This window comes from Megalobrama amblycephala, linkage group LG1 (assembly GCF_018812025.1).
Source record: "Megalobrama amblycephala isolate DHTTF-2021 linkage group LG1, ASM1881202v1, whole genome shotgun sequence".
Classification (NCBI taxonomy): Eukaryota; Metazoa; Chordata; class Actinopteri; order Cypriniformes; family Xenocyprididae; genus Megalobrama; species Megalobrama amblycephala.
The window spans coordinates 815,901-840,986 of NC_063044.1; the positions used below are offsets into that span (position 1 = coordinate 815,901).

Sequence of the window (25,086 nt, forward strand, 5' to 3'; positions counted from 1 at the left end):
GGGAAAAAAGTGGTCTCGTGGCACATGTAGCATCTGGATAGATCCGTCAATAGTCAACCAACTTTGGAATTTTCAGAACGCTCTTAGCCTGCTGAACTGTGTTTGTAAATCACGGACCAGCACCGGCCGGGCCAGAAAAACAGACACTTTGGCACTTTTGTTACCCTGTCAGAAATTAAACAGAGAATCCCACTTCCTAGCTCTGGAGACTTCAAAAGGATCACCCCCGCTTTTGTGGGCCCAGAGAGAGCAGCCAAATTCCAACACACACCTCAAATACACATACACGCACCCACAAACACACACAAACAATCTTTCTTTTTTTTTTATAATCGTCTGTGAGGAGCTAACCGTTTGCTGGACAAACTGATATAGTTTCTCTAAATAATTATTAAAAAAGATCTAATCATGTATGTAATTGATTATAATTCGTTGTAGTTAATTCACAATATATGGTTAATTCCCCCTTGGGTCAATATATGCATCATAATTAATCATAAGGCTTTATGATTTATTATATTCATATAGTTTACCCATAAATTAAATACCTGTACAAAATCATTACACACATCTTGCCCCTGGTGCGTGCCTTTGGAGAGATTACGTTAGGGTAAATTGTGCCAGTCATTTCTGAAGTAAAACAGAAGATTTTAATGTTATGAACTGTAATGCTATATGAAAGCAAGATAAATACAATACAAAATTACTTATTTAAGGTTTATTTAGATATTGTCACCCTATTAAACCATTGGAATAAGTCATATTTTGTAGTTTTTTAGAAAACACAAAAAATGTAAATACACAATAAATGATATTTGTGAATCATTTAAGGCAAAAAGGCTTTGGCAATAGATGCCTGTTGACATACATAGAACCCTGTCTGTCAATTATGTAACATATAAGAATACACCGCGTTCCAAATTATTATGCATGTGACATATCAGTAAGATTTCAGTAGAATAAACATACAGATTTTTCTAAGAAAATATTTGTTTGTGTATTTATCCATGTTTTTAGATATCACCCCGGGTTACTTCACTGTAACCCTGTTCCCTAAAAAGGCTGCGCTTGATCAGTGCTATGGGAACATCTTTAGTCGTGACCAGCTGTGAATATGTGTCAAACTACAATTTAACAATTTAATTGACCTATATTTAAAGCCTTGCATGACGTCATTGGAATGCGTCGTAGCGAGGCTATAATTAGATGTGCCACCTGTGCATCAGCAGATATTCTGTCTGAAGAACAGCCCTGGGACATCTCAGTGTGGCCATGAAGTGCAGCTTCTCATTCCCGCCTTTTCAGGGAACAGGGGTACAGTGAAGTAACCCAGGGCGTTCCCTTTCAAAGACTACACTCCAAGCTGTGCTTGATCAGTGCTATGGGAATGAGAATACCCACGCTGCCGCACTGTGTGTCCGGACTCCCAAGGCTCAGACACTAGCTTGTGATGTTGACTCAAGGACGCAAGAGCCCGGAGTAACATGATCATCCAAACTATAAAATCTTATGAATGTGTGCGGTGAGAACCAACCTGGCGCATCACAAACATTTTGTAAGGGGTAAGCCAAACCCTTGCCAAAGCTGTAGAAGAGGCAACCCCCCTGGAGGAATGATCCCTGATGCCTGTTGGCGAAGTTTGACCACACGCCTCAAAGGCAAGGGCAATAGCATCTCTCACCCAATGTGACATGGTCTGTTTCGTGGCCGCCATGACAAACGAATAGTTGCTCTGACTTATGCCACTGGCTAGTGCGGTGGACGTAAGTCTGAAGAGCACGGACTGAACACAGTCTGTGAAGTCTCTTCTGCTCTGGCGGAGGGCAGAAGGCTTCAAGAGTGACCGGATGCAATTTCGAGAAAGGAACCTTAGGCAGATAGTCAGAATGAGGATGCAAAAATAGCTTTCACCATTCCTAGGGCAAAGGATGGCACAATTGAGCCTGCAAATCCCCAATTATTTTCATAGAAATTATAGCCATAAAAACCCTTTTCAGAGTTAACAGCTTGTCAGAAACTGACTCTAATGGTTCAAAGGGGGTCTCAACCAGGCCCTCTAGGACTTAGGCTAGGTCCCATGAAAGGATCCTGGTTCTAGAAGGAGGCTTAAGCCGCCTAGCTCCTCGAACGAAGCGAGAGCGTGGCAAGCCGAAAGAGCGGCCACATAAACCCTGAAAGTGGTAGAGCATGTGCCTGTTGATAATTTTCCTTGCAGAAAATCCAGAACTATAGCAATCTGGCAGTTTATTGGATCTGCGTTATGTGCAGTACACCATCTTTCAAAGACACATATGTTGGCATAACTTTATTTAGTGGAGGGACCCCTAGCATTTAATGGTCTCAATAAAATCAGGTGAAAGCCTCAGTTGGTCCCCCTCAGGGGCCAAACATGAAGGTTTCCACTTCTCTGTCAGGGGATGAAATATCGTCCCCTGCACCTGAGACAAAAGGTCTCTCCCCTTCGGTATTGAGGAGAGATATTATCTCCGAGAACCATATACCATTCAGCCAACGCGGTGCTATCAGAAAGAGTTCTGTTTAGCTAGAACTCATGGGAGCACAGAAACCGGAGGAAACGCATACAGGCACATACTGGGCCACATATGCGCGTCACATCCAGATCCAGCAGAAGCTGGGTGACTCCGAAAGAAATAGAGTGGACATTGTGCTGCCTGTTGGGTGAAAGAGGTCCACTTGTTTCAAAAATCTTTAACAGATTTGTTTGACTACTTTGGGTGAAGTTTCTACTCCCCCGTCGGTATGCTCTGTCTGGACAGATATCTGGGGACATAAATCGCCATGAGGGACAGGAATTTCTCCTGAGCCCAGAGCAGAATGCGCTGCACTAGCCTGTCTAGACGTCGCAAATGCAGGCCACCCTACGATTCATATTAGAGGCTACCATAGTAATTTTCACCCGACCTCACCATATCCCTTTGGACTGGATGGCCACCTAAGGCCGCTCCCCACTGTCTGAGCCATATAGAAAGGGAATGAAGCTGCAGCATGTAACCTTTACCATAAACATGGATTTTAGAAACTTATTTGCCCTCATTTGCCGTAGGGAATTGCTTAGACAAAACAGGGTTGTTAGAATGGTCTCGACTCGAGCAGGAAACAATCGTGCCTGCATCATGGTTGAATCCCATATGATCCCTAAATATGTCATTCTCTGGGTAGGACAGAGAACACATTCTTCTCGTTTAGTCTCAACCCTAAAGAAATTAGTTGAGCTAGTACGACATCTGTGTTGTAACCAATGTTCCCTCTAATTTTTTTTCTCGCCGAGCAAAACTTTTCTCTGTTGAGCGCAAATTTTGGCCACCTGAGCAAAAACATACTTTATATCAGACCTGTACAACGAACGTAAACACACACAAAAAATGTTTTATTTTTTTATTTTTTGACAGATGCATGATTTTATCATGCAACTGTAACATTTAACTTTAATGTGCCGTTTCTATTTTATTTGACCCTTGATGTAACTTATGATTTATTAAATAATATGTTTGAAAACAAGCAGTTCAGTCACTAAATTAAGCACATTTTAGGTTACTTGAGATTTTTTTCACATTGCTGTATTAACTGTACCAGTCTTTACCAAGAAATTCTATTAAAAATAATTTCTGTCCTCCTGCAGGACAGTTCAATTCTTTATAATAATATAATATGAGCAGTTACAATGATGGTTTGGGACAACCATAATGTGTTTTTGTACAGTCAATTATTAGCAACAGACAGTGTTAAACCATCAAAATTACATGTTTATTGCTTATGAATTTCTCAGATTTTATATACCAGGAGGTTAAGATTTTTCGTGGCAAGAGCCCTAAACAATCCCCTTGTGAGATCAATTTTTTATTAGGCTTACATTATAATATATTAAATATAATATAATATTTAAGTATTTAAACTGATATACAGTATTATATCAGTTTAATGCTTCCATTTGTTTTAATATATTATACAGTGAAAACAAACTGAAGCATTTAAACTGATAGCTAAATATTTTTAAGAAAAGTGAAGGTTAACTCGGTTTATAGTTATCTAAACATCCCTGAAACCCACAGCACCACCACACACAATAATCTATTTAAACTGAGGTATATCACTGATGTATTTTGAGTTTGATCTCTGTGGTGGGAGTGTGACTGTAAATGTCTCAGAGTTTTGTTAGCATTCTGTGCCCATCATCCGTTATTTCCGCCACTTTTCATTAAACATGGCGTTTTATTTCACATTTCTTTTCGTTTCGCGTTGCCTCTCGTATTGAGGTATTTAGTCCGCAAACATTACAATTTTCTTACCGCGACTGATTTGGCTCAGGGCCAGCCAGCTCACACGCGCTCAATCGTTCTCTTTCTATGGAACCTGTAAACCGCATTCACCAGTTCTAACTCTATAGCGATAATAACTCTATAGCGGTTGTCCAGAGCACTGCAATTATTTCCCAGTTAAACTACTACAATCATTTTCATGCCTGTTCTCTGCGCGGCAATTATTTCTTCTGCGCGGCCACAGTTTCAGAAGTGCGCGGCCGCGCACGCGCGCAGCTTAGAGGGAACATTGGTTGTAACGCCATCTCGTGACTGTGCTAGTATTAGCCCTGAATGCCCTGGAGTACCATGGAGCCAGTGCTACATCCATACATTTTGTGCATGTGCAGGGTATTGAAGCTAGGCCAAATGGAAGAACCCGATATTGGTAAGCTTCGCCCCTGAAAGTGAACCTCAGGAACCTCCTGTGTTGTGGCAATATTTTATATGTGAAATATATGTGTCCATAAGATCGATCGTGACAAACCAATCATGATGTTGGTTTGTGGCATGATCATCTTTATGTTAACACCTTGAACTTGAGAGCTTTGACTGGATGGTTTAAGCCTCGAAGATCTAAGATTGGATGCATTCCCTTGTCCTTTTATAAACTAAGTAGTATCTGCTGTAGTAACCTGACTCTCTCTCTAGAGAGGGAAACATGCTCTATGGCCCTTTCTTCAGAAGAATCTCTCTTGTGACAGTAAAGTCGCTTACCTCGACTTCACGGTATTGGAGACCACGCCGTTGAAACGCAGAGAACGATGAATAAATTGGATTCTGTATCCTTATTCTACTGTCTTTAGAACCCATGCAGAAATCCCTAGCAGTAGTTTTCACGCTGCCAAGTTCGCTAAAATGGGCACTAATTTTGATAACTCCCCTTGAGGGGATGTTAAATATTCTGTGTCCTGATGTGTTACAGGAATCAACAGAACACCAAACATTTCACTGAAAACTGTTGCCCCCTGAAGCACCAGAGGTGGCTGGGAAGGAGGGTTTATGTGAAGATAATGAGAAGGGGCGGGTGCTAGATATTAAGGCTGCTGAGCGTGACGAGCTGGTTCCCAGTCTTACGGGGGGCAGCGCAACTCGCCACAGTTCTACTTTGAGACTTTTTTAGCAGGTCAGCCTGGTCCACCTACAGCACTGCCATAGTGTGCAGAGCAGTACCAGTCTGACACACTGATCAAAACATCCAGTATGGATGTTATTATGCATAGCTTGGTGGGGAATGCTGTCTCTTTAAGTGACTATGAGCTCCAGAGAAGAGATAGCTTGCAAGCATCTCTGCAAACTGGAGCATCATTGTATAAATCACACGCCCTTGCACCCACAATAGTCAAATAAGTTGACATAGAGGGCACAAGGCACACGAAAAATAGAGTTCTCCCCATGAACAAGTTAACGTCATGGAGGACCTATTTATTTGTTTATATCTCATATATCATTCTAACATCATTCTCATCATTCATTCATTATATCTCATCATTCATTTCTAACAGTAGCACTTTGTTTTCTGTTCTTAAATATATCTCTGTGACGAGCAGGGCGGGCGAGAGCCGTGAAGGGAATGGCGCGAGGCCGGTGACGCGAGAGTTAACAAGCTCCAACCTGTGAGGCGCACCGGCCTTGAGTCCCTCACGGAGGAGCTCCGGAAGAATAGAAGGAGGAGCGACGACAGTGAAGGACGAGAGAAGTCCAGGCCATGGTCCTCTCTTGCCCTTCACCGTCGTCGCTCCTCCTTTTATGCTTCCGGAGCTCCTCCGTGAGGAATCATATCAAACTTAAAGGAATCATATGTCTCAAAATCATTTTGCTATCAGATAAGTTATCATATCTTGAGGATTTTATTTATCATGGATTCACTGCATTTACGGCCAGCAAAGCAACATAGTAAAATTTGTATAGTATTTTTTTTATTTTTCTAATATTAATTACAGAACGAATATTTGACTATTTGTGCACACCCCTAATTTCTTCTATGGTTTTCCAAAAACCATGGGTGTAACTACTTCCCCCCTGGCACAAATCCCCCCACTCTCCCCTATATAATTTTTAACAAACCATTTGTATGTGTTTTGACTGCTCATTTACACAACAACTGTGTTTTGTGGGCCTGAAAATGCAAGCTTTTGAAAACAAAACCTTTATTATTATTGTGTAAATTACAAAAATGTGAATTCAAGAAAATGTTGACTTCATTCACATTTGTATTATATGTTCAGTATATAGGTTCGTAGTGTTTCTTGACATAGTGACATTGCCATCTACTGGTCTGGCAGGAATAATACAGTGTTTTTAGTCATTTTCGCAGATCTGTGTGAATGGGGATCGTTTTGACAATGCTGTCACATGTACGTGAAAAACATAAAGACAACAGCGAAAGTGACCCATCCAAGTTAGCGTACAAACATTAGCATTGTCTTGCTCAAAGGCACCTCAATAATTTCCTGCCAGTATTGAGAATCGAACCCACAACCTGCAGGTTACTTGTCTGACTCTTTTAACCCAGGACTGTCCAAAATCAGTCTTGGAGGGCAGGGACGTGCACAGGAATTTTGAGGGGCAGTTGCTCTGACCTAAAAAAAGGGCACTCCCCCTCCTCAACACACCTGCCTGGATTACTTACTGGTTTCTATGCCCAGTAAGACCTTGATTAGCTGGTTCAGGTGTGTTTAAGTGGGGTTGGAGCTAAACTTTGCAGGCCAGTAGCCCTTCAGGAGCAAGATTGGACACCCCTGCTCTAACCATTATTCCACAACTGCCCCAAAGACTGTCTTGTCAGCGGTGGAATAAAAACTTTACGTTTATAGTACATTTTTGTCATGTAAACATACTCTGAGTTTGCATACCTAATTTGGCGATAACTGGCTCTTTGATGCTCTTGTGAGAAACAAAACAATCATATTCATCTTTTTCATCCTTCTTGATCTCCACACTCTTCCTCATCTGGAAGGATTCATCCTGGTTTGGTCTGATTTTTGTGGATTCAATCTCATCTTCAGGCAGAGATGTGTGATTTTTCCTAATGATCATCATTACGTCTTTGGGGTAGAAGCCAGTGGCCAGACAGGTGAGTTTCAGCTTGGTTTCATCATTGGTATTCTTCTTCTCAAACACATAAACATTTGGAGGAGCTGAAAACACAGAATCAGTTCATCAATCAGTTTCATCAGCTGCAGATAATCTACAAACACACATTTACTCACAGCCATTTCTGAGCTTCTCGTGTCCATCTTTTCTTAATTTGTTGAGCCAGTCCACACACTCTTTCTCCAGGTATCCTTTGGAGTCTTGGTTTAGGCCCGGCATATTTTCCCAATTTCCCTTGGCTGGTAGAGCTTCATGAACTGCAGCAACCCATTGAAACTTGTTAAAATCAAAAAACAAGAAGTCCTCTCCATCATAGCCGTACTCAAAAATGCCTTTGGAGAACTTCACTTCATCTCCCTCCTGCTCAACTTCACAACCGACTCTCCACTGAAGAACATGAAGATCTGAAATGGAGAAGAGCCAAAATGTTTGGTGTGTCTTAATAAAAATCATGTGCAGGTTAAACTGTGTGAATGTTTCTCACCTGATTTACTTTGATTTATGCTGTACATCAGATTTTGGACGATCACATTAAACCACAGTTCTATAAACCTTCTGGACTGGCATTTTTCCCAGTAATCCTCCTGCATTTTCTCTTTCACCGAGGGCTGTTTGGGATTACAATAGCTGTTTTCTTCATTATTGTAATAGTCGATTTGTGTGTCGTCCAGCAGACCCATAGCACTGAATTCATAGATACCCGGCAGATCCACAGGTTTAGACAAGGCTGTGAAAATGTAATACACAGAGTGTCTCTCTGCAATGAAGAGGAGTAAAATATGCAAAAAATCAAGTGGGTGAAGCTCATGAAACACAATCTCAAAACATTTCCGCCACAGATACTAACCAAATAGAATTAATCGTATAATAGAATATATTATGAAAATATATTATTTTTTTTCTGAGGGAAACTTTAGTCAAAATCCCAAATCTGAATCTCAAAAAAAATCCTACTGGATAATCAAAAACTGTATATTTTTTTTGGTTTATTTTATCATAATTTCCTAGAATCTTATTCTTTTGATAAACTAATTTGATGCTGCTAAAACATCACCTTGTTAAATCTGTAATATTTCAGTCACATCAATAATATCGGTGTTGACAAATAGGCCACTGTCATGTATATTAGTGGATAGTTTTATCAGTTGTCGAATATAGTATATATATATATATATATATATATATATACCACATCATTTATTTATACCTGTATATTTATTTATACCACATCATGAATTTGTAATAAAATTGCATTTGTCATTACAAAGACTAGCCTATTTAAAGGTCCCATTCTTCGTGATCCCATGTTTCCAACTTTAGTTAGTGTGTAATGTTGTTGTTAGAGTATAAATAAAATCTGTAAAATTTTAAAGCTCAAAGTTCAATGCCAAGCGAGATATTTTATTTAACAGAAATAGCCTACAACGAACGGCCTGTTTGGACTACATCCCTCTACTTCCTTCTTTAATGACGTCACTAAAACAGTTTTTTGACTAACCTCCGCCCACAGGAATACACAAAAAAGGGGGCGTGGTCTTGTTGCGCTCCCACGGAGAAGAGCAAGAGTTGCGTTTGTAAAGTGTGTTTGTCGCCATGTCGTCGAAACGCTGTTATTTTCATCCCGCAGTCCAATCACCTTTGTTTGGCCTTCCCAGGGACGCTGTACTTAGAAATCAGTGGTTACAATTTATGTTTAACTCGGTTCCCGAAAATTATAATCCACATGTTAAACTATGTGCAGCACATTTTACTGAGGACAGCTCCCTCAATCTCAGTCAGTTTAATGCCGGATTCGCACAAAGATTATTTTTGAAAGATGGAGCAGTTCCCTCTTTGTCTGGAGAAGGCGTTGTTTGTGGACCACAACCGGTAAGTGCATTTTATTATTTACGTTGGTGCGTTTAACAGTTTCTGTAACTTATCACGGTAAAGGACCGCAGTAAAGATAGTTTGCGGTTTGATATTCAGATTTCTTTTGGCTATAAATACGCAGTGCGCTGTCATAGACATGCAAATAATACCGAATATCGTTCGGGATCAGCAGTTACATCGCAAGGTTGCCTATATGGAATAGCACAACTAGCTGAACTTATAGACGATAGCTGAAGGTGTTCTGCTGTTACACGAAACGTCTGTCATTGTTACAGACGACTGCACAAATCGTGCATACTAATGAGCACATTATAAACTGTTACGTGTTGAAAACAACTGTAGTTTAGGCATAAGTCAGCCGCGACGCTGAGAATATAATTACCTTTATGGAATAATCCACTAATGTCTTGAGATACAATGTGAACTAAAATTCTCAGTTGCACGTGCAATCGCGCATGTCTGCGAAACTCATTAATATTCATGTAAGCTCCGCCTTCTGAAACCGAAAATCTCGTAACACCGGGCAAGGAGCGCTAAGCTGTTGTCGAATCACAACACAGGAACCGCTGGCACAATCAGAACTCGTTACGTATTTCTGAAGGAGGGACTTCATAGAACAAGGAAGTCATCAGCCCGTTTTTATGACAGTGGAAACAGCGGTATACAGATAAGTAAATTATGTGAAAAATACTGTGTTTTTTTACACGCGAAACATGAACACATGTTATATTGCACACTATAAACACAATCAAAGCTTCAAAAAACCACGAAGAACGGGACCTTTAAATCACGACGTGTTTTTTTACTTTCACTTTTTTCACTGATAAACGCAGAAACTTTAAATCTTTACCTGCTTGAACTGAAGTCAAAGTCCCGTAAAGAAGAAAAACACAAAGCAGAGAGACGATCATCGCGACATTCCTGTCCTTGACTGAAACGCCTGAAGTGAATTTGTATATCGTTGAATACAAAAACTGTCAACAACAAAAAAACTTCTTACAGAAAATAGCGGATGATGATTTGACCAATGAGAAAACAGAACGAGGAAATCATCCGTATCTGGGCAAAATTACGAAAAAGTACGGAAGAGGATTTGGGCCAAGCAATAATAAAAAAATAAAACCATCTCGAGATTAAAGTTGTTAAATTTCGAGAACAAATTCGTTAAATTATGACATTTTTCTCATAATTTAACGAATTTGTTCTCGAAATTTAAAGAGTTTTTTCTCGTAATTTAATTACTCTTCCTTAAAATATAGCTATATTTAGACGTTGGGTTTAGTTAATATTGGTTTTAATTCATGTTGGATTTAATATAGGCCTAGTATTCTTTTATCTGCAGTGTCAAAAGCAGCACCAGTACTGATAATTTGCCTTTAAGCGAATATCATTTATCTTAATGAGCGTTGTGACTGTCTCTGTGTTGTGATACGGTCGGAAACCAGATAGAAAACTGTCAAAGTGTCCATTTGATCTTATATTGTTCACCTAAATGAACACAACTTTTTCATTGATCTCTTGCCTATGAAAGGAATATTTGAGATGTGCTAATGAGCCGCACCATCATTTGAAAACCCAGAATTGGTACAAAATATAGCCTATTTTTTGTATTTTATTGTCTTATAAAGGTGAAAGCAGTACAACGCAAACCATTATAGTAACTCTTGCTCAGCCAGTTAAAGTCAGCTCCAGCATTATTGATAATTTTCCACAAAACTGTATGAACATCAATATATACTTATACAATTTATGAAAAATAAAGAACAGAGTGTCTGCTTTTAAACAAGAAGCTGATAAATGTTTTTTTAAAGACTACAGCTGGATGAGATTCAGATCGATGTTTAAAACATAGATGGATTAGATCATGTCGACATTTCATTCGTTGACGTTAAAAAGAAATGGTAGAAATAGTCTGGAGTATCAGTGTTGACATCCTCAATCTTCTTCACGAATCTTCCTCTGTCTTTGTATCAGAGGTCGTCTGGTTGTATCAGTGCTTCTGTAGACACAGCTGACAGTCTGTTTCTCGAGTCCTCGTACTGAAACACACACATAGTTATGTTATTAAATTCATGAGTTAATATTAAAACAACTGATATTTCCAGGTGAGTAGCACATCTAAAACACAAGCGTTTGCATTTTTTGAACCTCTGCAGTTCATCCACAATGCTTTAGTCAGATTATCCTTACTAAAACTCTGGTCCACATGAAAAGACTAACTGTCCTGAACCCCGAATGGTTAAATCAGCTTCACAGCATCAAATGGCCCCATCATTAACTGACTGTAAATGATATTTCTTCTGTGTGACACTAAAGCTTATAGAGAAAACAGCACTGATGTTCACTTCTAATATAAAATCACCTCTTGGTTAACATTGTCCCAATAACAGTGAGTTTCACTGGTGTCTGATGCACCCGCAGTGTCTCGTGACTCTCGTCCTGTTGGAGGAACAGTCAAATGTCAAAGTGTGTGTCAGATAAACACCAAAAGAGAACTAGACTTTACAACACAAAACTGAAAAGATTGAGTGGATCATCATTAATCAGTCAAACTCACCATTAATCGTTCTCTTCTTTAAGATGTAGATTGTTAAGAATAAGCAAGAAAGTGCTATAAGCACACCTCCAATCACTGCTCCAATTATCCCTGCAACAGCATTTGGTGGGCATTTACCATCTATTCAAATACAAGAAGATAAAAAGTGCTAGGTTCAAAATGTAAAATTTAATAATGATATATCTGTCTCTATGTGTAACTGCTTTTAAATACCACATTTGGCGATAATTGGCTCTTTGATGCTCTTGTGGGTCACAAAACAATCATATTCATCCTTTTCCTCCTCTTTGATCTCCACACTCTTGCTCAGCTGGAAGGTTTCATCCTGGTTTGGTCTGATTTCTGTGTAATCAATTTCATCTCCAGGCAGAGGTTCATGATTTTTCCTAATAGTCATCATCACGTCTTTGGGGTAGAAGCCAGTGGCCATACAAGTGAGTTTCAGCATGGTTTTGTCCCAGGTAGACCTTTCTGCAAACACATGAACATCTGGAGGAGCTGAAAACACAGGAATCAATTCATCAATCAGTTCCATCTCTATGAAATGGGCAGATAATCAACAAACACACATTCACTCACAGCCGTTTCTGAGCTTCTCGTCTCCATATTCTCTGTATTTGTTGAGCCAGTCCACACACTCTTTCTCCAGGTAGCGCTTTATGTATTGGTTTAGGGTGGGAATATTGTCCCATTTTATCTTGGTTAGTACAGCTATAGAAAATGCGGCAATCCAACGAGATGATTTAACATCAAAAAACAAGAAGTCCTCTCCATCATAACTGAACTGATAAAAGCCACCGGAAAACTTCACTTCATCTCCCTGCTGCTCAACTTCACAACCAGTTATCCACTGAAGAACATGAGGATCTGAAATGGACAGAAATATAAATGTTTGCATAAATGATAATAAAAATCATGTTCAGGTTAAACTGTGTGAATGTTTCTCACCTGAATCATAGTGTCTCATGCGGTACATCAGAATGTGGACATTGATATTAAACCACCATTCTTTACTCTTTCTGGACTGAGTGCCTTTTTCCCAGTAATCCTCCTGCATTTTCTCTTTCATCCAGGACTTTTTGGGAATCTTTTTCTTTTCTTCACTATTGTAATAGTCGATCTGTGTGCCGTCCAGCAGACCCATAGCACTGAATTTATAGATGCCCGGCAGATCCACAGGTTTAGACAAGGCCGTGTAAATGTAATACAGTGAGTGTCTCTCTGTAATCAAATAAAATATGCATGAAATAACTGTTTACTAATAAAATTGGTACATTTCTGAAAAAGAAGCCACAAATAGAGTTAATCTAGTATGATAATATATGAAGCCGGGCCTGTAATTCTCTGAGAAATATTTTAGTCAATATCTCAAATCTGAAAGCAGTCCTAACAAGAACTTTTGACAAAATAAATTAGTTTCAGTTTATCTAGCATTGGGATAAAGTATCTGAAATTAATTTGAGGTTTCTGAAACAATCCTGTCTAACATGTAATAACAGCTAACATCCATCAACACATGGTTAATAATGTGGATCAAAGTTCAAATTTCACAAGTTATTTGTGGATAATTAAATTTGACGAAAGTATATATTATATAATTTATATGCAATGCTAACATTAGTTTATAAAATTTAATATTTTGTTGTTACAAATCCATAGATGATCAGGAAGTACAAACATGTTATTTTTCCCTTGGTTTCCTGATAAGTTAATAATTTACCTGCTTGAATTGAAGGCAAAATCCAATAAAGAACACAAAGCGGAACGAAGATCTTCATCGTGACTCTCGTGCACATGACTGAAACACCTATAAGTAGGCTGTGTGAAGTTTTATATCGTGCAAAAACTGTCAACAACAGAAAACCAGTTACCGAAAATAACGGATGATGTCCCAAATAGCACAAATTTTTGGGCCAAATGTGGCAGATGACATCACACCTGGCCTAGATATGGCGACTGAGCACATGTGGGCCAACATCTCACCATATGTTTAGCCACAGTTTTCTAACCTGTTAGAGCCTTTGCCCATAAACAATCTCTAAATAGCATCAAGTGCTGTTTTAGTGTTTAAAAGTTTTTATTAATATTTCAATCATGACAACTCTCGGAGTGAATTAAATTCAACCAGCATTTATTGGCATGGGGTATGAAGTATACATGGCTTGATTTTGGCGTACGAGATCTGCTACGCTGCTGCTGTTGCTGCTGCTACTGCTGCTGCAGTTACTGCTGCTGCTGCTGTTGCTGCTGAGCAAATACAAATTGTTCAGCTTAGTCAAATAAAACAACAAGGAAGAGGCTGCTGCAAGAATGGTAGAACCCCCATAGCAGATCTCTACAGGTGGCGCTGGGGAGGAGGAGGGATAACAGCGCTTCACATTGCGCAGCTTGTCGATCGCAGGCTAGGGTACGATATATATGGTTACGTGGATATGGAATTACTCCCGATTGGCTGATGCCATGGCGTAGAAAGAACCAATCAGCGCTCGGTTAGAGTTTCATGACTGAACTTTGTATTAAGTATATTATTAAGGATTATAAAAATTACTAAAAATAACCCATTAGAGTAGTCTTCATTTTAAATTATGAAAAAATCAATTTATATAATGTTAACTTTAAGCATTATTTCACTTTTCACCCCCATGTCATCCAAGATGTTCATGTCTTTCTTTCTTCAGTTGAAAATAAATGAAGGTTTTTGAGGGAAAACATGGGCATATCGTTCCCCAAAGCATGTCAAACGCAGTGTTGAGTTTCCTTTCAAAAGGGAACCTCTCAGGTTACGTACGTAACCATGGTTCCCGGAGAACAGGGAACGAGACACTGTGTTACTTGCCATACATAGCGGTTGCCTGCTGAACAGTCCCTTCAGACGATTAGATACTGCTTCTCTAGGCGGTCCTTTATACTTCTGGATCGCGTCTATCTCCGGCCAATAGGATTGGTGAGATTTGATATTTATTTTCAGACACCGGGTCATGTGATGACATTCCCCAAAGCGTGTCAAATGCAGTGTCTAGTTCCCTGTTCTCAGGGAACCATGGTTACATAAACCTGAAACGATATAGAACAGTCATTAATTCAAGAAATACCAATAAAATGTATTTTTTATTGACAATAATATTAAGAAAAATAATTGTAATAAATATCTCACCATGAGAACAACTTTATCGGTATGGAGGAAATAGTTTTCTTCATCTCACCCCTTCACCATCCAGTTTGACTCCATTATGGAATAACAACATTATTATCAACAAAAAGTTTTTACCTTTCTGAAAATGAAAAAGAAATGAATATCAAATCTAAGAGATATTTTAATATAATATAAAATTCTGGAAAAAACATGCTACTAATATACAATTAAATGAAGCTATAAAAAGTACATTTAATTGTATCAATACCTTTGTGAATTGTAATCATGAACTCTGAAAAATTAAGATCCTTACCTTTTAAAAAATCACTATCACGAATATATGATACTCTTGTCTCTAATGACACTATCAGTTCTCTACCAGCAATAAAATGGAATAATGATCTTTATTCTGAATATAGTGATTTGGGCCTTCTAGATATTTTTGTTATATTTAGCAATTATAGAATTCAGTTGATACAAAATGAAATACTTATATCGTGTGTATTTTACCAAAAGTAAATTGTTCCAGATGGGCCATGTCAATACTAATACATGTACATATTGTCAAAATAGTTTAGATGATTATATTTACTTCTTCTGGAACTATCCATGCATAAACAAATTCTGGTCAGAAGTCATATTTAAACTTGAAATTATTCTAGATTTTAATATTTCTAAGTCCCCTTCGATATATCTTTTAGGAGATCTTTCTTCAACTAATGTTTAAAAAGAAACAAAAACATCTATACCTCATCTATAATAGCTAAAAAAGTAATTTTAAACTGGAAGGATAGAACAAAAATATCTATTACCCAATGGTTCAATCTATTAACTATTGTCCAGTAATCATAAAAGATTACTGGATAGTGAGGATGGCTCTGTCTATGATACTCGTGTATTAATTTAATTTAAAGGATCTAAATGTAAACAAAAAAGATCACTCCCCTATTGAATGACTTGATCTTAAAAATGTTTAAAAATGCTTATATTTGCAATTGTCTTGGTTTTAAAACAAACACAAAAAAAATAATAGTATGTTATGAAAATGACAGATTTGTAATATCAAAACAAACTGTTAAGGGATTAGGTATGTAACTTTGTGAATGTTCAGCATTAACAATTTATTAACTACAATTTCAATTTGAAGTATGATGAAGATGCTTTTTGCACTCTGGAATTTATCCAAAGGTAATGTCTACATTAATATTGTACTTGAGGGCTTGTTTTTTATTTGGTGGGATGAACAAGGTTATATTTGGATGTGTTGTATTGTGTTTTGCTCTGTACAGCAACAGCAGTGACCCACCCATGGAGGTGACTGGGAACGGACATCTTTTTCATCCCACTTGGGTGAAACTAACCTCTACTTTTTTGTTTTTAGGTGCTTCTTGGGCATCAATCCAGAGACTGGCACAAAGAGGCAGAGAGGATATATATATAAACCAGCAAATCTGTACGCTGATCAGGAAACTTATTGACTTTAAATGGATGTCATAGTGTGTCCCAACACCAGAATGGACAAACCAAACACTGGCTCTGTGTTAAGTTAGATGTAGTTATGCAGTAAGATGCTCACTAAATATGTTCTAGTGTCTTCTGGTTTAATGGAGAGAAGTATGAACCTCTTTGCTGGAGAGTTTAGACAGACTACAAGATAAAAGTGTGAAATTGATCATGCTTTTGTGTTTATTTGAATTTAACATGTCTTTTCAATGTTATAGGTTATTGAAAGGTTCATTGTAAGAAATGTCATTTTACAGTATTTTACAATAGTTTGTTAAACAGCACATTACTGGCTACTGAGTGGCATTACTATTACAGTTTGCGCTAATTCTCCAGCAGCATACTGCCAAATAGTAGTAATCTGATGGCATTAACTAACTTTACAGTTAAATACAGTAATTCTACAGGAACATACTGCTAAGTCACAGTAATCTGATGAAATAACTACTGTAAGATCACTGTATATAGCTGTCATTTCACAATTATTTACTGTAAAATTTACACAATAACTCACTGTGAAAGTAATGCAAGCCAGTAATTTACTGTGAATATGCGGTCAAATAATTTAGATTTTACTCCATCTATATCTATTTTTGTCTTTATGGTCAGCTGGAGCTGTCTTATTCACATTATTCTCACTCTCACAGGAACTGTAGCTTGAACTTTTACCTGCACCAAATGTTGTCAGACCAGGCAGGCAGAAACTGGTTAGTTTCCTTTGTAAAGTGACCGACTCCACCTGCAAACTTCTCCCTGCTCTCAAGTTTGCAACAAGGAATGAAACGTTAAATGAGGAAACCTCGAAATACAGGTATAATTTTTCATTATAAATATGCTCTTTATGTTTGTTATATCTAAAGTAATTGTGAGGTGTAACAATAAATGAGTTTAGATTATCTATGAATGTAGTTAATTATTGTATAATCTGCAGTAACATTAGTGAGTTTCACTTTCATCTTCTGTCACAAAGCTGAAGCAAATCTGTATAAAACACTGTTCATGGTTCAGATATTTGCTGTTGTGATGTGTTTAGTTTATATTCAGTTTTCCTGCTAGAAATGTAACATATATATTTGTATCACAAGATGCTGGAGTTCTATATGAAAGTTCTATATGATGCTGAAGTTCTATATGAAAGTTCTATATGATGTTGTGCAACACACTGATTTTATATTTTAGTTTGTTTTTTTAATGACGGAGCAGATCATTTAATCATTCAGTTTAATGTGGCTCAGTAGAGCAGCTTATTTATATCCTATGATTGTGTGTGATAGAATATAAACATCCAGATTCCATATGATCTTAAGAGAAGTTACTCCAAATACTGTCATGTGTCATGTTAGACAAAAAATAAACAATACAATAATTTCAAAAGCAGTTATCTGGAGCAGATGAGGTTCTGTTTCACCTCAGGTTTTGTGTGCTGTTTTTTTTTCCACAATTTGTTATAGGCTATTGCAGCCTTGTGATAAAATTCTTTAGATTACTTTTTACAGAAAAGACTTAAAGGCACAGGCACATGTTTGTATCATGTATTAATCTAAACAAAGTAAAAGTCATAAAACATATTTTATAGTTTGAAGTGAAATCCTGAAAAACCCAAAATCTCTAAAGCCCACTTTCACATATTTAATCCTAATCCTTATGAAAGAAGAGGCGGGTCAGATTGATACCCCATCTGTTATGTATAAAAAATAAAATGTATATCCACAATTATAATAGAACAAATGTCACAATGTATTTATGGAAACCATTAATATGTTAATGTAAACTGTCCCACAAAGTTACTTATAGTGAATTAAAGCTGAATGTTTGATCAGTTTGTGTTCATTGGGAATCAAACCTGTGACTCTCAGCAGGTGTGCAGCTCCAAATGACATTAATATGAATCTCTTACAGGACGATGAACAGACAGACATGAGGAGAAGATAATCAGCTGAACAATAAAGACAGACAAGGAGGAGATAACTGAACATCAACATGTCAAGCAGAAAGGGCAGAGGTGAAAATCAGCATTTTAAATTTAAATCATTTAATTCTGTGAATAGTATTACCATTTCTTTAAGTATTTAATTTACATGCAAGAATTGTGAAATTCAAATGATGAGCATGAGAGCAGCTATATCGAGATAGCCTATTAGATTATTTCACATAACATCTGTGAAAATCTCAACATAGAGTTATAAAAACACTATGAAATTAATTAAATTCTTATTTCTTAAGGCACCCCTGACAAACTCTGAACTTTTTTTCAGCATCTCACACTTTCTCTTTGACTAATATTGCTGATTGTAAGAGTCATTCAAGCATGTTGATTTCTGTGTTATTGTGACGAAAGAATCAAATACAGTGAAACACTTTTGCTTCATACAGAGACTGATGGCCACAATCCTCCTCACAAGAGAGAAAAGAGCAAAACCCCACCTCCTTACTGTAAGTCTTTATACAGATACATGAAGTGATCAAGAGTGTGTGGAAATTATGCTCAGTTTATCGTGTTCAAAGCATAAGAGAGCAAATTAGCCCCAATTACAACTCATAATAGTTGACTGGTTTATATTTGTTCAACAACTGTGATGTTGTAAAGATCTCTGAGCTGTTCACATCATCAGATTCATAGACAAAAATAATTTTCTGATCTGATTTCTGAAGGTATTGCTGCTGTCCCTATTATTATTAAAACAATTTACATTAAAAGTATGGAATTAACACTAATTGTTTTCATCATTGAAATAAGACAGGAATTATATATTGGGTCTGTGTGATCATATCAACCATGTTATTACAGTTGCAAGCGGAGAGGAAGAGGGGAAGAAGATTGGCTCTGAAACTGATGATTCACTACAGGTGAGTGTTCAGAGAAACCTAGAGAGAACTGATTCATGTTCTTCATTGTCAGACACTATATTAATCCAGTATACCATCACATTTGTAATAATATTCTGATGCACTGCAGTTACACTGATAGTGTTCTGGTTGAATACACAGGAAATACAACTATTTTACTATATATTTTACTATAGGTTTGCAAATAACTTTCCTTGTGATCCATATTTACTATTATTAAATGTTAAAAATGTCAAATGAAATTAAAGTTCTGTTTAAATCAGAACTGTAAACAATGATAAAATGTATTATTGTTTTGTATATTAAACAGAGAGGAAACAAGGACACTGGAACAGAAGGAGTCAGAGCAAATCAATTTCTACAACAGAAAAGGGCTGAAACAGGAACAGTGAATAATCTATTTCACAGACTTCATCTTGAGGGCAGGAATCTCAATAAACTGAGAGCTGTAGATGTTCTTCAGATAACTGAACATTCATTACAGTCTCATGAATCTTGTGCTGAAGAGGAACTGATTCAGACATTCATACAAAAAATACTGATGATGGACTACAGAGCAAGATACATTAAAACTAAAAAGAACAATGAGGAACATCACACACAACGAAGAGACAATCACTCCTCTGAAGATGAAAGTGATATTTTTTATGAAATGGTTTTGTCTAACAAAGGAACGAGTCAATCTGATCTCATTCACCCAATGGATGTTCAGATGGCCGTGTTTCATTGTGCTGATGGTTTCCTGAAGCAGCTGATGGTCACTAAACTGTCCCAGTGCCAGTATGCTCTGCCTCTGCTTGTTCCTGATCCATTCACACAACAGATTGAGTTTCCTTTCTGGACATTCAGACAAATCAACAAGAGCTGGAAGAAGAGAAACACCAACAAAGAGTTCATCATTCAAAACCAGCCGATCAACAAGGCAGAAACTCCAATGGTGTTTTTCTTCAGGTTTGGCTCTGTGTCTTCATCCAAGTCTCATCTGATCAACAGTCTGATCAATGAGAAACACAACACGTTCTTCCACAGGAACTGCCCAGGCAGCAGCAGAACCAGAGTCCTGATGGATGGAGTGGTGGAGATCGCCTGGTTCTGCCCCTCTGGGAAAAACACAGATAAATTCACTAACTGTGTTGCTTTCTGTAATCTACACGGTGATGCAGGAGACCATGAGAAACAGCTGCAGATCCTCACTGAAATGAGCTCAGTCAATGTTGTTCTTCTACCACATCTTCAGAGGAATGGCAGAAGTGCAGAAAATATCAAGAACCTGTACAAGGACAGAAAGCCACTCATTTGTCTTTTTACTGAGAATGAATCAACTCTCACTGAGACACAGAAAGGAAAATATAAGATTGGTCTGAAAAACAGAAATCAGTCAGATGTTTCGGAAGAACTTAGAAGAGCAATAAATGTTTGTCTCTCTGAATCATTTTCCACTTTCAGACTTGAAGATGTGTCCAAACACTCAGACATCAGAGTAGATGAGGAAGATGAAGACTGCAGGAGAGGAAGAGAAGCAGCACAGCAGATGATGAGTTTACTGGAGAAGAAATATCTGACAGAAATCAATGAATCAGTTCTGCCTCATCAGGGGAAACTGTGGCATCAGTGGTGTCAGAAGAACAAGGAACTACATCGACCTCAAGTATATGAGACCGAAATGGACCTCAGTAGAAAACAAACAGAGATGAAGAAAATCCGTGAACAGCAGCATGAATCTGACATCAGTGTGTTTATGAAACTCCTTATAAAACAAATGAACTCATATGCTGAAAATGCTGAGAAAATATTTTTCATTAAATGGCTTGGAATCTTGCTGGATGAATATACTTCAGCTGACCTTTCAAATCTACGTCACAAATATGATAAAAAGTGGTCAACAGTCTTACAACTGAAATATAATGATAAATCTGAACAACTCAAAGCTGAACAAACTGAACTTGAGAGGATATATGAGGATCTTCAAGCTGCAGCCTTTGGTCTGGAGAACATCATGAGGGAGATCGGTCAGATCTATGAATCATGTTCATCTGTGAAGAAGAACAAGAAAGATCTGCAGGTTCACTTCTCTTCTCTCCCGAGTCTTGCAGCGGAGATGATGATCTCTGGATTTCCACTGGAGCTGATGGATGGAGATGCTGCTCATGTTCCTGTGATCTGGATCTCTGCTGTTCTAGATGAACTCATCCAGAAACTGGGAGACCAGAGAGTCTTTGTGCTGTCAGTTTTAGGGCTTCAGAGCTCTGGGAAATCCACCATGCTGAATGCCATGTTTGGACTCCAGTTTGCCGTCAGTGCTGGCAGGTGCACCAGAGGAGCTTTCATGCAGCTGGTCAAAGTGTCAGATGAGATGAAAACACAGATGAACTTTAGCTATATTCTGGTTGTTGATACTGAGGGTCTTCGTGCTCTAGAACTGGCTGGAAGATCAACAAAACATCATGACAATGAATTGGCCACATTTGTTGTTGGTCTTGCAAATCTGACATTGATCAGCATCTTTGGAGAAAACCCATGTGAGATGCAGGACATTCTTCAGGTTGTTCTTCAGACCTTCCTGAGGATGAAGAAGGTCAGACTGAATCCCAGCTGTGTGTTTGTGCATCAGAATGTTTCAGACGTCACAGCTGGAGAGAAAAATGAGGAGAGAAGGAAACGACTGCAGGAGAAACTGGATGAGATGACAAAACTCGCTGCTGAAGAGGAAGTCTGTGATGTAGAAAGTTTCAGTGATGTCATTAGATTTGATGCTCAGAAAGATGTGAAGTATTTCGCTCAGCTCTGGGAGGGCAGCCCACCCATGGCTCCACCAAACCCAAACTACTGTGAGAATATTCAAGAACTGAAGACAACTATTATTTCTCGTGCATCAAAATCACATGGATTGATGCTGACACACCTAAAAGATCGTATTAAAAATCTCTGGGAGGCTTTACTTAATGAACGATTCGTCTTCAGCTTCAGAAATTCTCTGGAGATTTCAGCTTACAGGAAACTGGAGACCGAATACAGCAAGTGGTCCTGGAGGCTTCGCAGTGCCATGATGAAAATTGAGAACAAACTACAAAATAAAATAGGAAATGAAGCAATTCATGAGGTTGAAGAAAATGATCTTCAAAGAGAACTGAAGAAAACAAGTGATGAAGTGGAGAAATCAATATCAGATTTCTTTGAGAAAGACAAAGATAAAGATATACTGATTCAGTGGAAAACATCATTTGAAATTAAAATCAAGGAGCTTCAGGAAAACATTGTGAGAGAAACAAAGAGAAAATTAAATGTGATTCTTCAGCAGCGAGACCTGAAGAAAATTATTGATGGTCAGAAGACACGTCATGAAAACACTCTCTATGAAAAGAGCAAAGAACTTGCTTTTAAACTCAAAGACAAAACAACTGATGAAGAAACACTGAAGAAAGAGTTTGATTTGTTTTGGGAACAGAGTGTGAAGAAGATCATCAGTGACACTCCTGCAATCAGAGGCACTGACATAATGAGAGATGTGAAAACTCTCCTCAATGACATCTATGAAAGTGTTCCTGTAGATCACTGGAGGAAGAGCAGTGGGTACAACATTTTCACTGTGGAGAGTTATTCTGATTATGCTATAATCAGAGAGTCCAAAAAAAGAGAGACTGCAAAGGATGCTTATAGAACAGTTATAAGAACATTTGGATATACTAAAACTCTGTCTCCAGTGGATGAATCCCAGATAAGTTCATTAATCACAGATGTTGTTCAGGAAACAGACAGAATGATTCACTCATTTAACATTTCAAAGATGGGCTACAACATTAGCTACATTCAACAACTCACAGGTTATATTAAGAGGAAAGTAAAAGACCATCAGGACGGACCAGTGAAATATGTTTTCAAGAATGAATTCTTCATGGAATTGGTTTATTCCATCTGTAATAGAGCAAACAAGATGATCACTGACCAACACAGACTCTTCAGAGAAGCCCATGATCCTAAGATATATGCTGAGAAGAAGAGGGAAGAGTACTACAGTGTTTTCCAGAAATACTGTCATGGATCCGCATCAGCTATCATGTTTGGAGAGATCATCTGTCAGAAACTGAAAGAACCCATAGATCACAGTGTCTACAAGAAGACTGCCAGAGATCTGGCAGATGAAATGAGATCAAACTGTGAATCACTGAATGGAAACAGATCAAATCTGGAGAAACACATCCTGAAGACACTGGCAGAAGAGGAGGATTTTAACAAATACATGAACTATATTCATAAACCCAGAGATCATTTCAAGAGTTTCATCAGAGATGAAGTCAGTCGGTACATCACTGATAAGTTCAGTGTCAGTGTTTTACCCAAGATGGAGGAGAACATTAAACTCCTGCAGCAGAAGATCATGAAAGCAGCACATGAATCTACTGAACATGTTCAAGTGAACAGAGGAGATGTTGATTTTTGGTTGAGGAGTTTCACACAGCAGCTCTCAGATGTGCTGATCTTCTCTGAAAAAGACCTCAGAGGAGTGAAACATGATGTTGTTGATGATTTGAACCTCCTAGAAGATGTGATGAGACGAGAACTTCCTGCTATAATGACTGAGATCAGCTGTAGATTCAATAGAAGCACATTTCCAGTTAAGCTGCAGTATAAGTTCAGACCAGATGAGCTTCTGGTTGATCACTTCTGTCAGTGCTGTTGGGTTCAGTGTCCGTTCTGTGGAGCCACCTGCACCAACACCATAGAAAACCATCCTGGAGATCACAGTGTTCCTTTCCACAGAGTGAGAGGAATTAATGGCACATGTTACCCTTTAACACAGAATCTCAGTGCTGATATTTGCACAACTTTAGTGGCAAGTCATCAGGATTTTAATACCCCAGATGGAAGGATTCCATACAGAGATTACAGAAGAGCAGGAGGAGTTTATGCGAAGTGGAGCATCACTCCTGATCTCTCTGAACTGCCCTACTGGAAGTGGTTTGTGTGCAGATTCCAGAGACATCTGGAAAAATACTACAATGAAACATTTCAGAGGAGTGGTGAGATCATATATGAATGGAAAAAATACTCAAAACAGGCTGCTATTCGGAGTTTAGATCAAAACATTTAATGGGGCAGACAAAGAATAAAGGTCTTACAGTATGTCTCCTCTCAGAGTCTCCTCAGATAAGAAAAAAGTTTCTATTACACATCAGTGAGAATCTGAAATCATCTCAGAAAATACACTGGAGACAAGATAATGAAAGACAAGATTTTTCACATTTTTCCAGGAGCTCATTGCTTCTACCTTCAGTTAAACAGCTAACAGTGATTGTAAATTAATTGCCTAAATTATTACATTATTTGCTAACTGCATTCTTTAAATTGTGATGTTGACATGCATTCTCTGTAAAGCTGCTACAATATGAAACAATATGTATCGTGAAAAGCGCTATACAAATAAATGTGAATTGAATTGAAGATTCCTCCTGCAAGAAAACATTAACTTCAAAACATCAGTTTTAGAACATTTGCCTTATTGTGACAAAAACATAAAGCTCAAAATGATAAGAATATGAATGAAATGAAATATGATTTATTGTCCCCCAGTAGGGAAATTTGGCATGGACTTTGTATTTCTACATTACCTGTTACTATTAAAATAATCCTAAAAGACAATACAATACAATACAACACAATACAAACACAGAACACTTCTGTTAATGTATATTGTTAAGAGACTGGTTATATACCATTTTATTTCTACTGTATATTTCTATGTGAATATTTTGACATTAAGAATT

At 37.9% G+C, this 25,086-nt stretch overlaps 2 protein-coding genes and 1 pseudogene across 2 annotated transcripts; 1 reads left to right on the forward strand and 2 right to left on the reverse strand.

Annotated features, from left to right (window-relative positions):
* The window catches only part of LOC125280200, a 128,924-nt pseudogene extending 118,535 nt beyond the window's left edge, over positions 1-10,389 (reverse strand).
* Positions 10,390-10,525: 136 nt separating this feature from the next.
* LOC125242789 (H-2 class I histocompatibility antigen, Q10 alpha chain-like) lies at positions 10,526-14,476 on the reverse strand. The gene is made up of 7 exons (XM_048151778.1): positions 13,562-14,476; positions 12,790-13,062; positions 12,421-12,708; positions 12,055-12,339; positions 11,842-11,961; positions 11,647-11,723; positions 10,526-11,323 (listed from the first exon to the last, which is right to left on the reverse strand). Exons 1-7 carry the CDS (start codon positions 13,635-13,637, stop codon positions 11,255-11,257), a joined length of 1,188 nt encoding a protein of 395 aa, XP_048007735.1. The 5' UTR covers positions 13,638-14,476; the 3' UTR covers positions 10,526-11,254.
* A 5,122-nt stretch (positions 14,477-19,598) lies between these two features.
* LOC125250401 (interferon-induced very large GTPase 1-like) lies at positions 19,599-24,624 on the forward strand. Its single transcript, XM_048162956.1, has one exon. It carries the CDS (start codon positions 19,599-19,601, stop codon positions 24,411-24,413), a length of 4,815 nt encoding a protein of 1,604 aa, XP_048018913.1. The 3' UTR covers positions 24,414-24,624.
* The last annotated feature ends 462 nt before the right edge of the window (positions 24,625-25,086 follow it).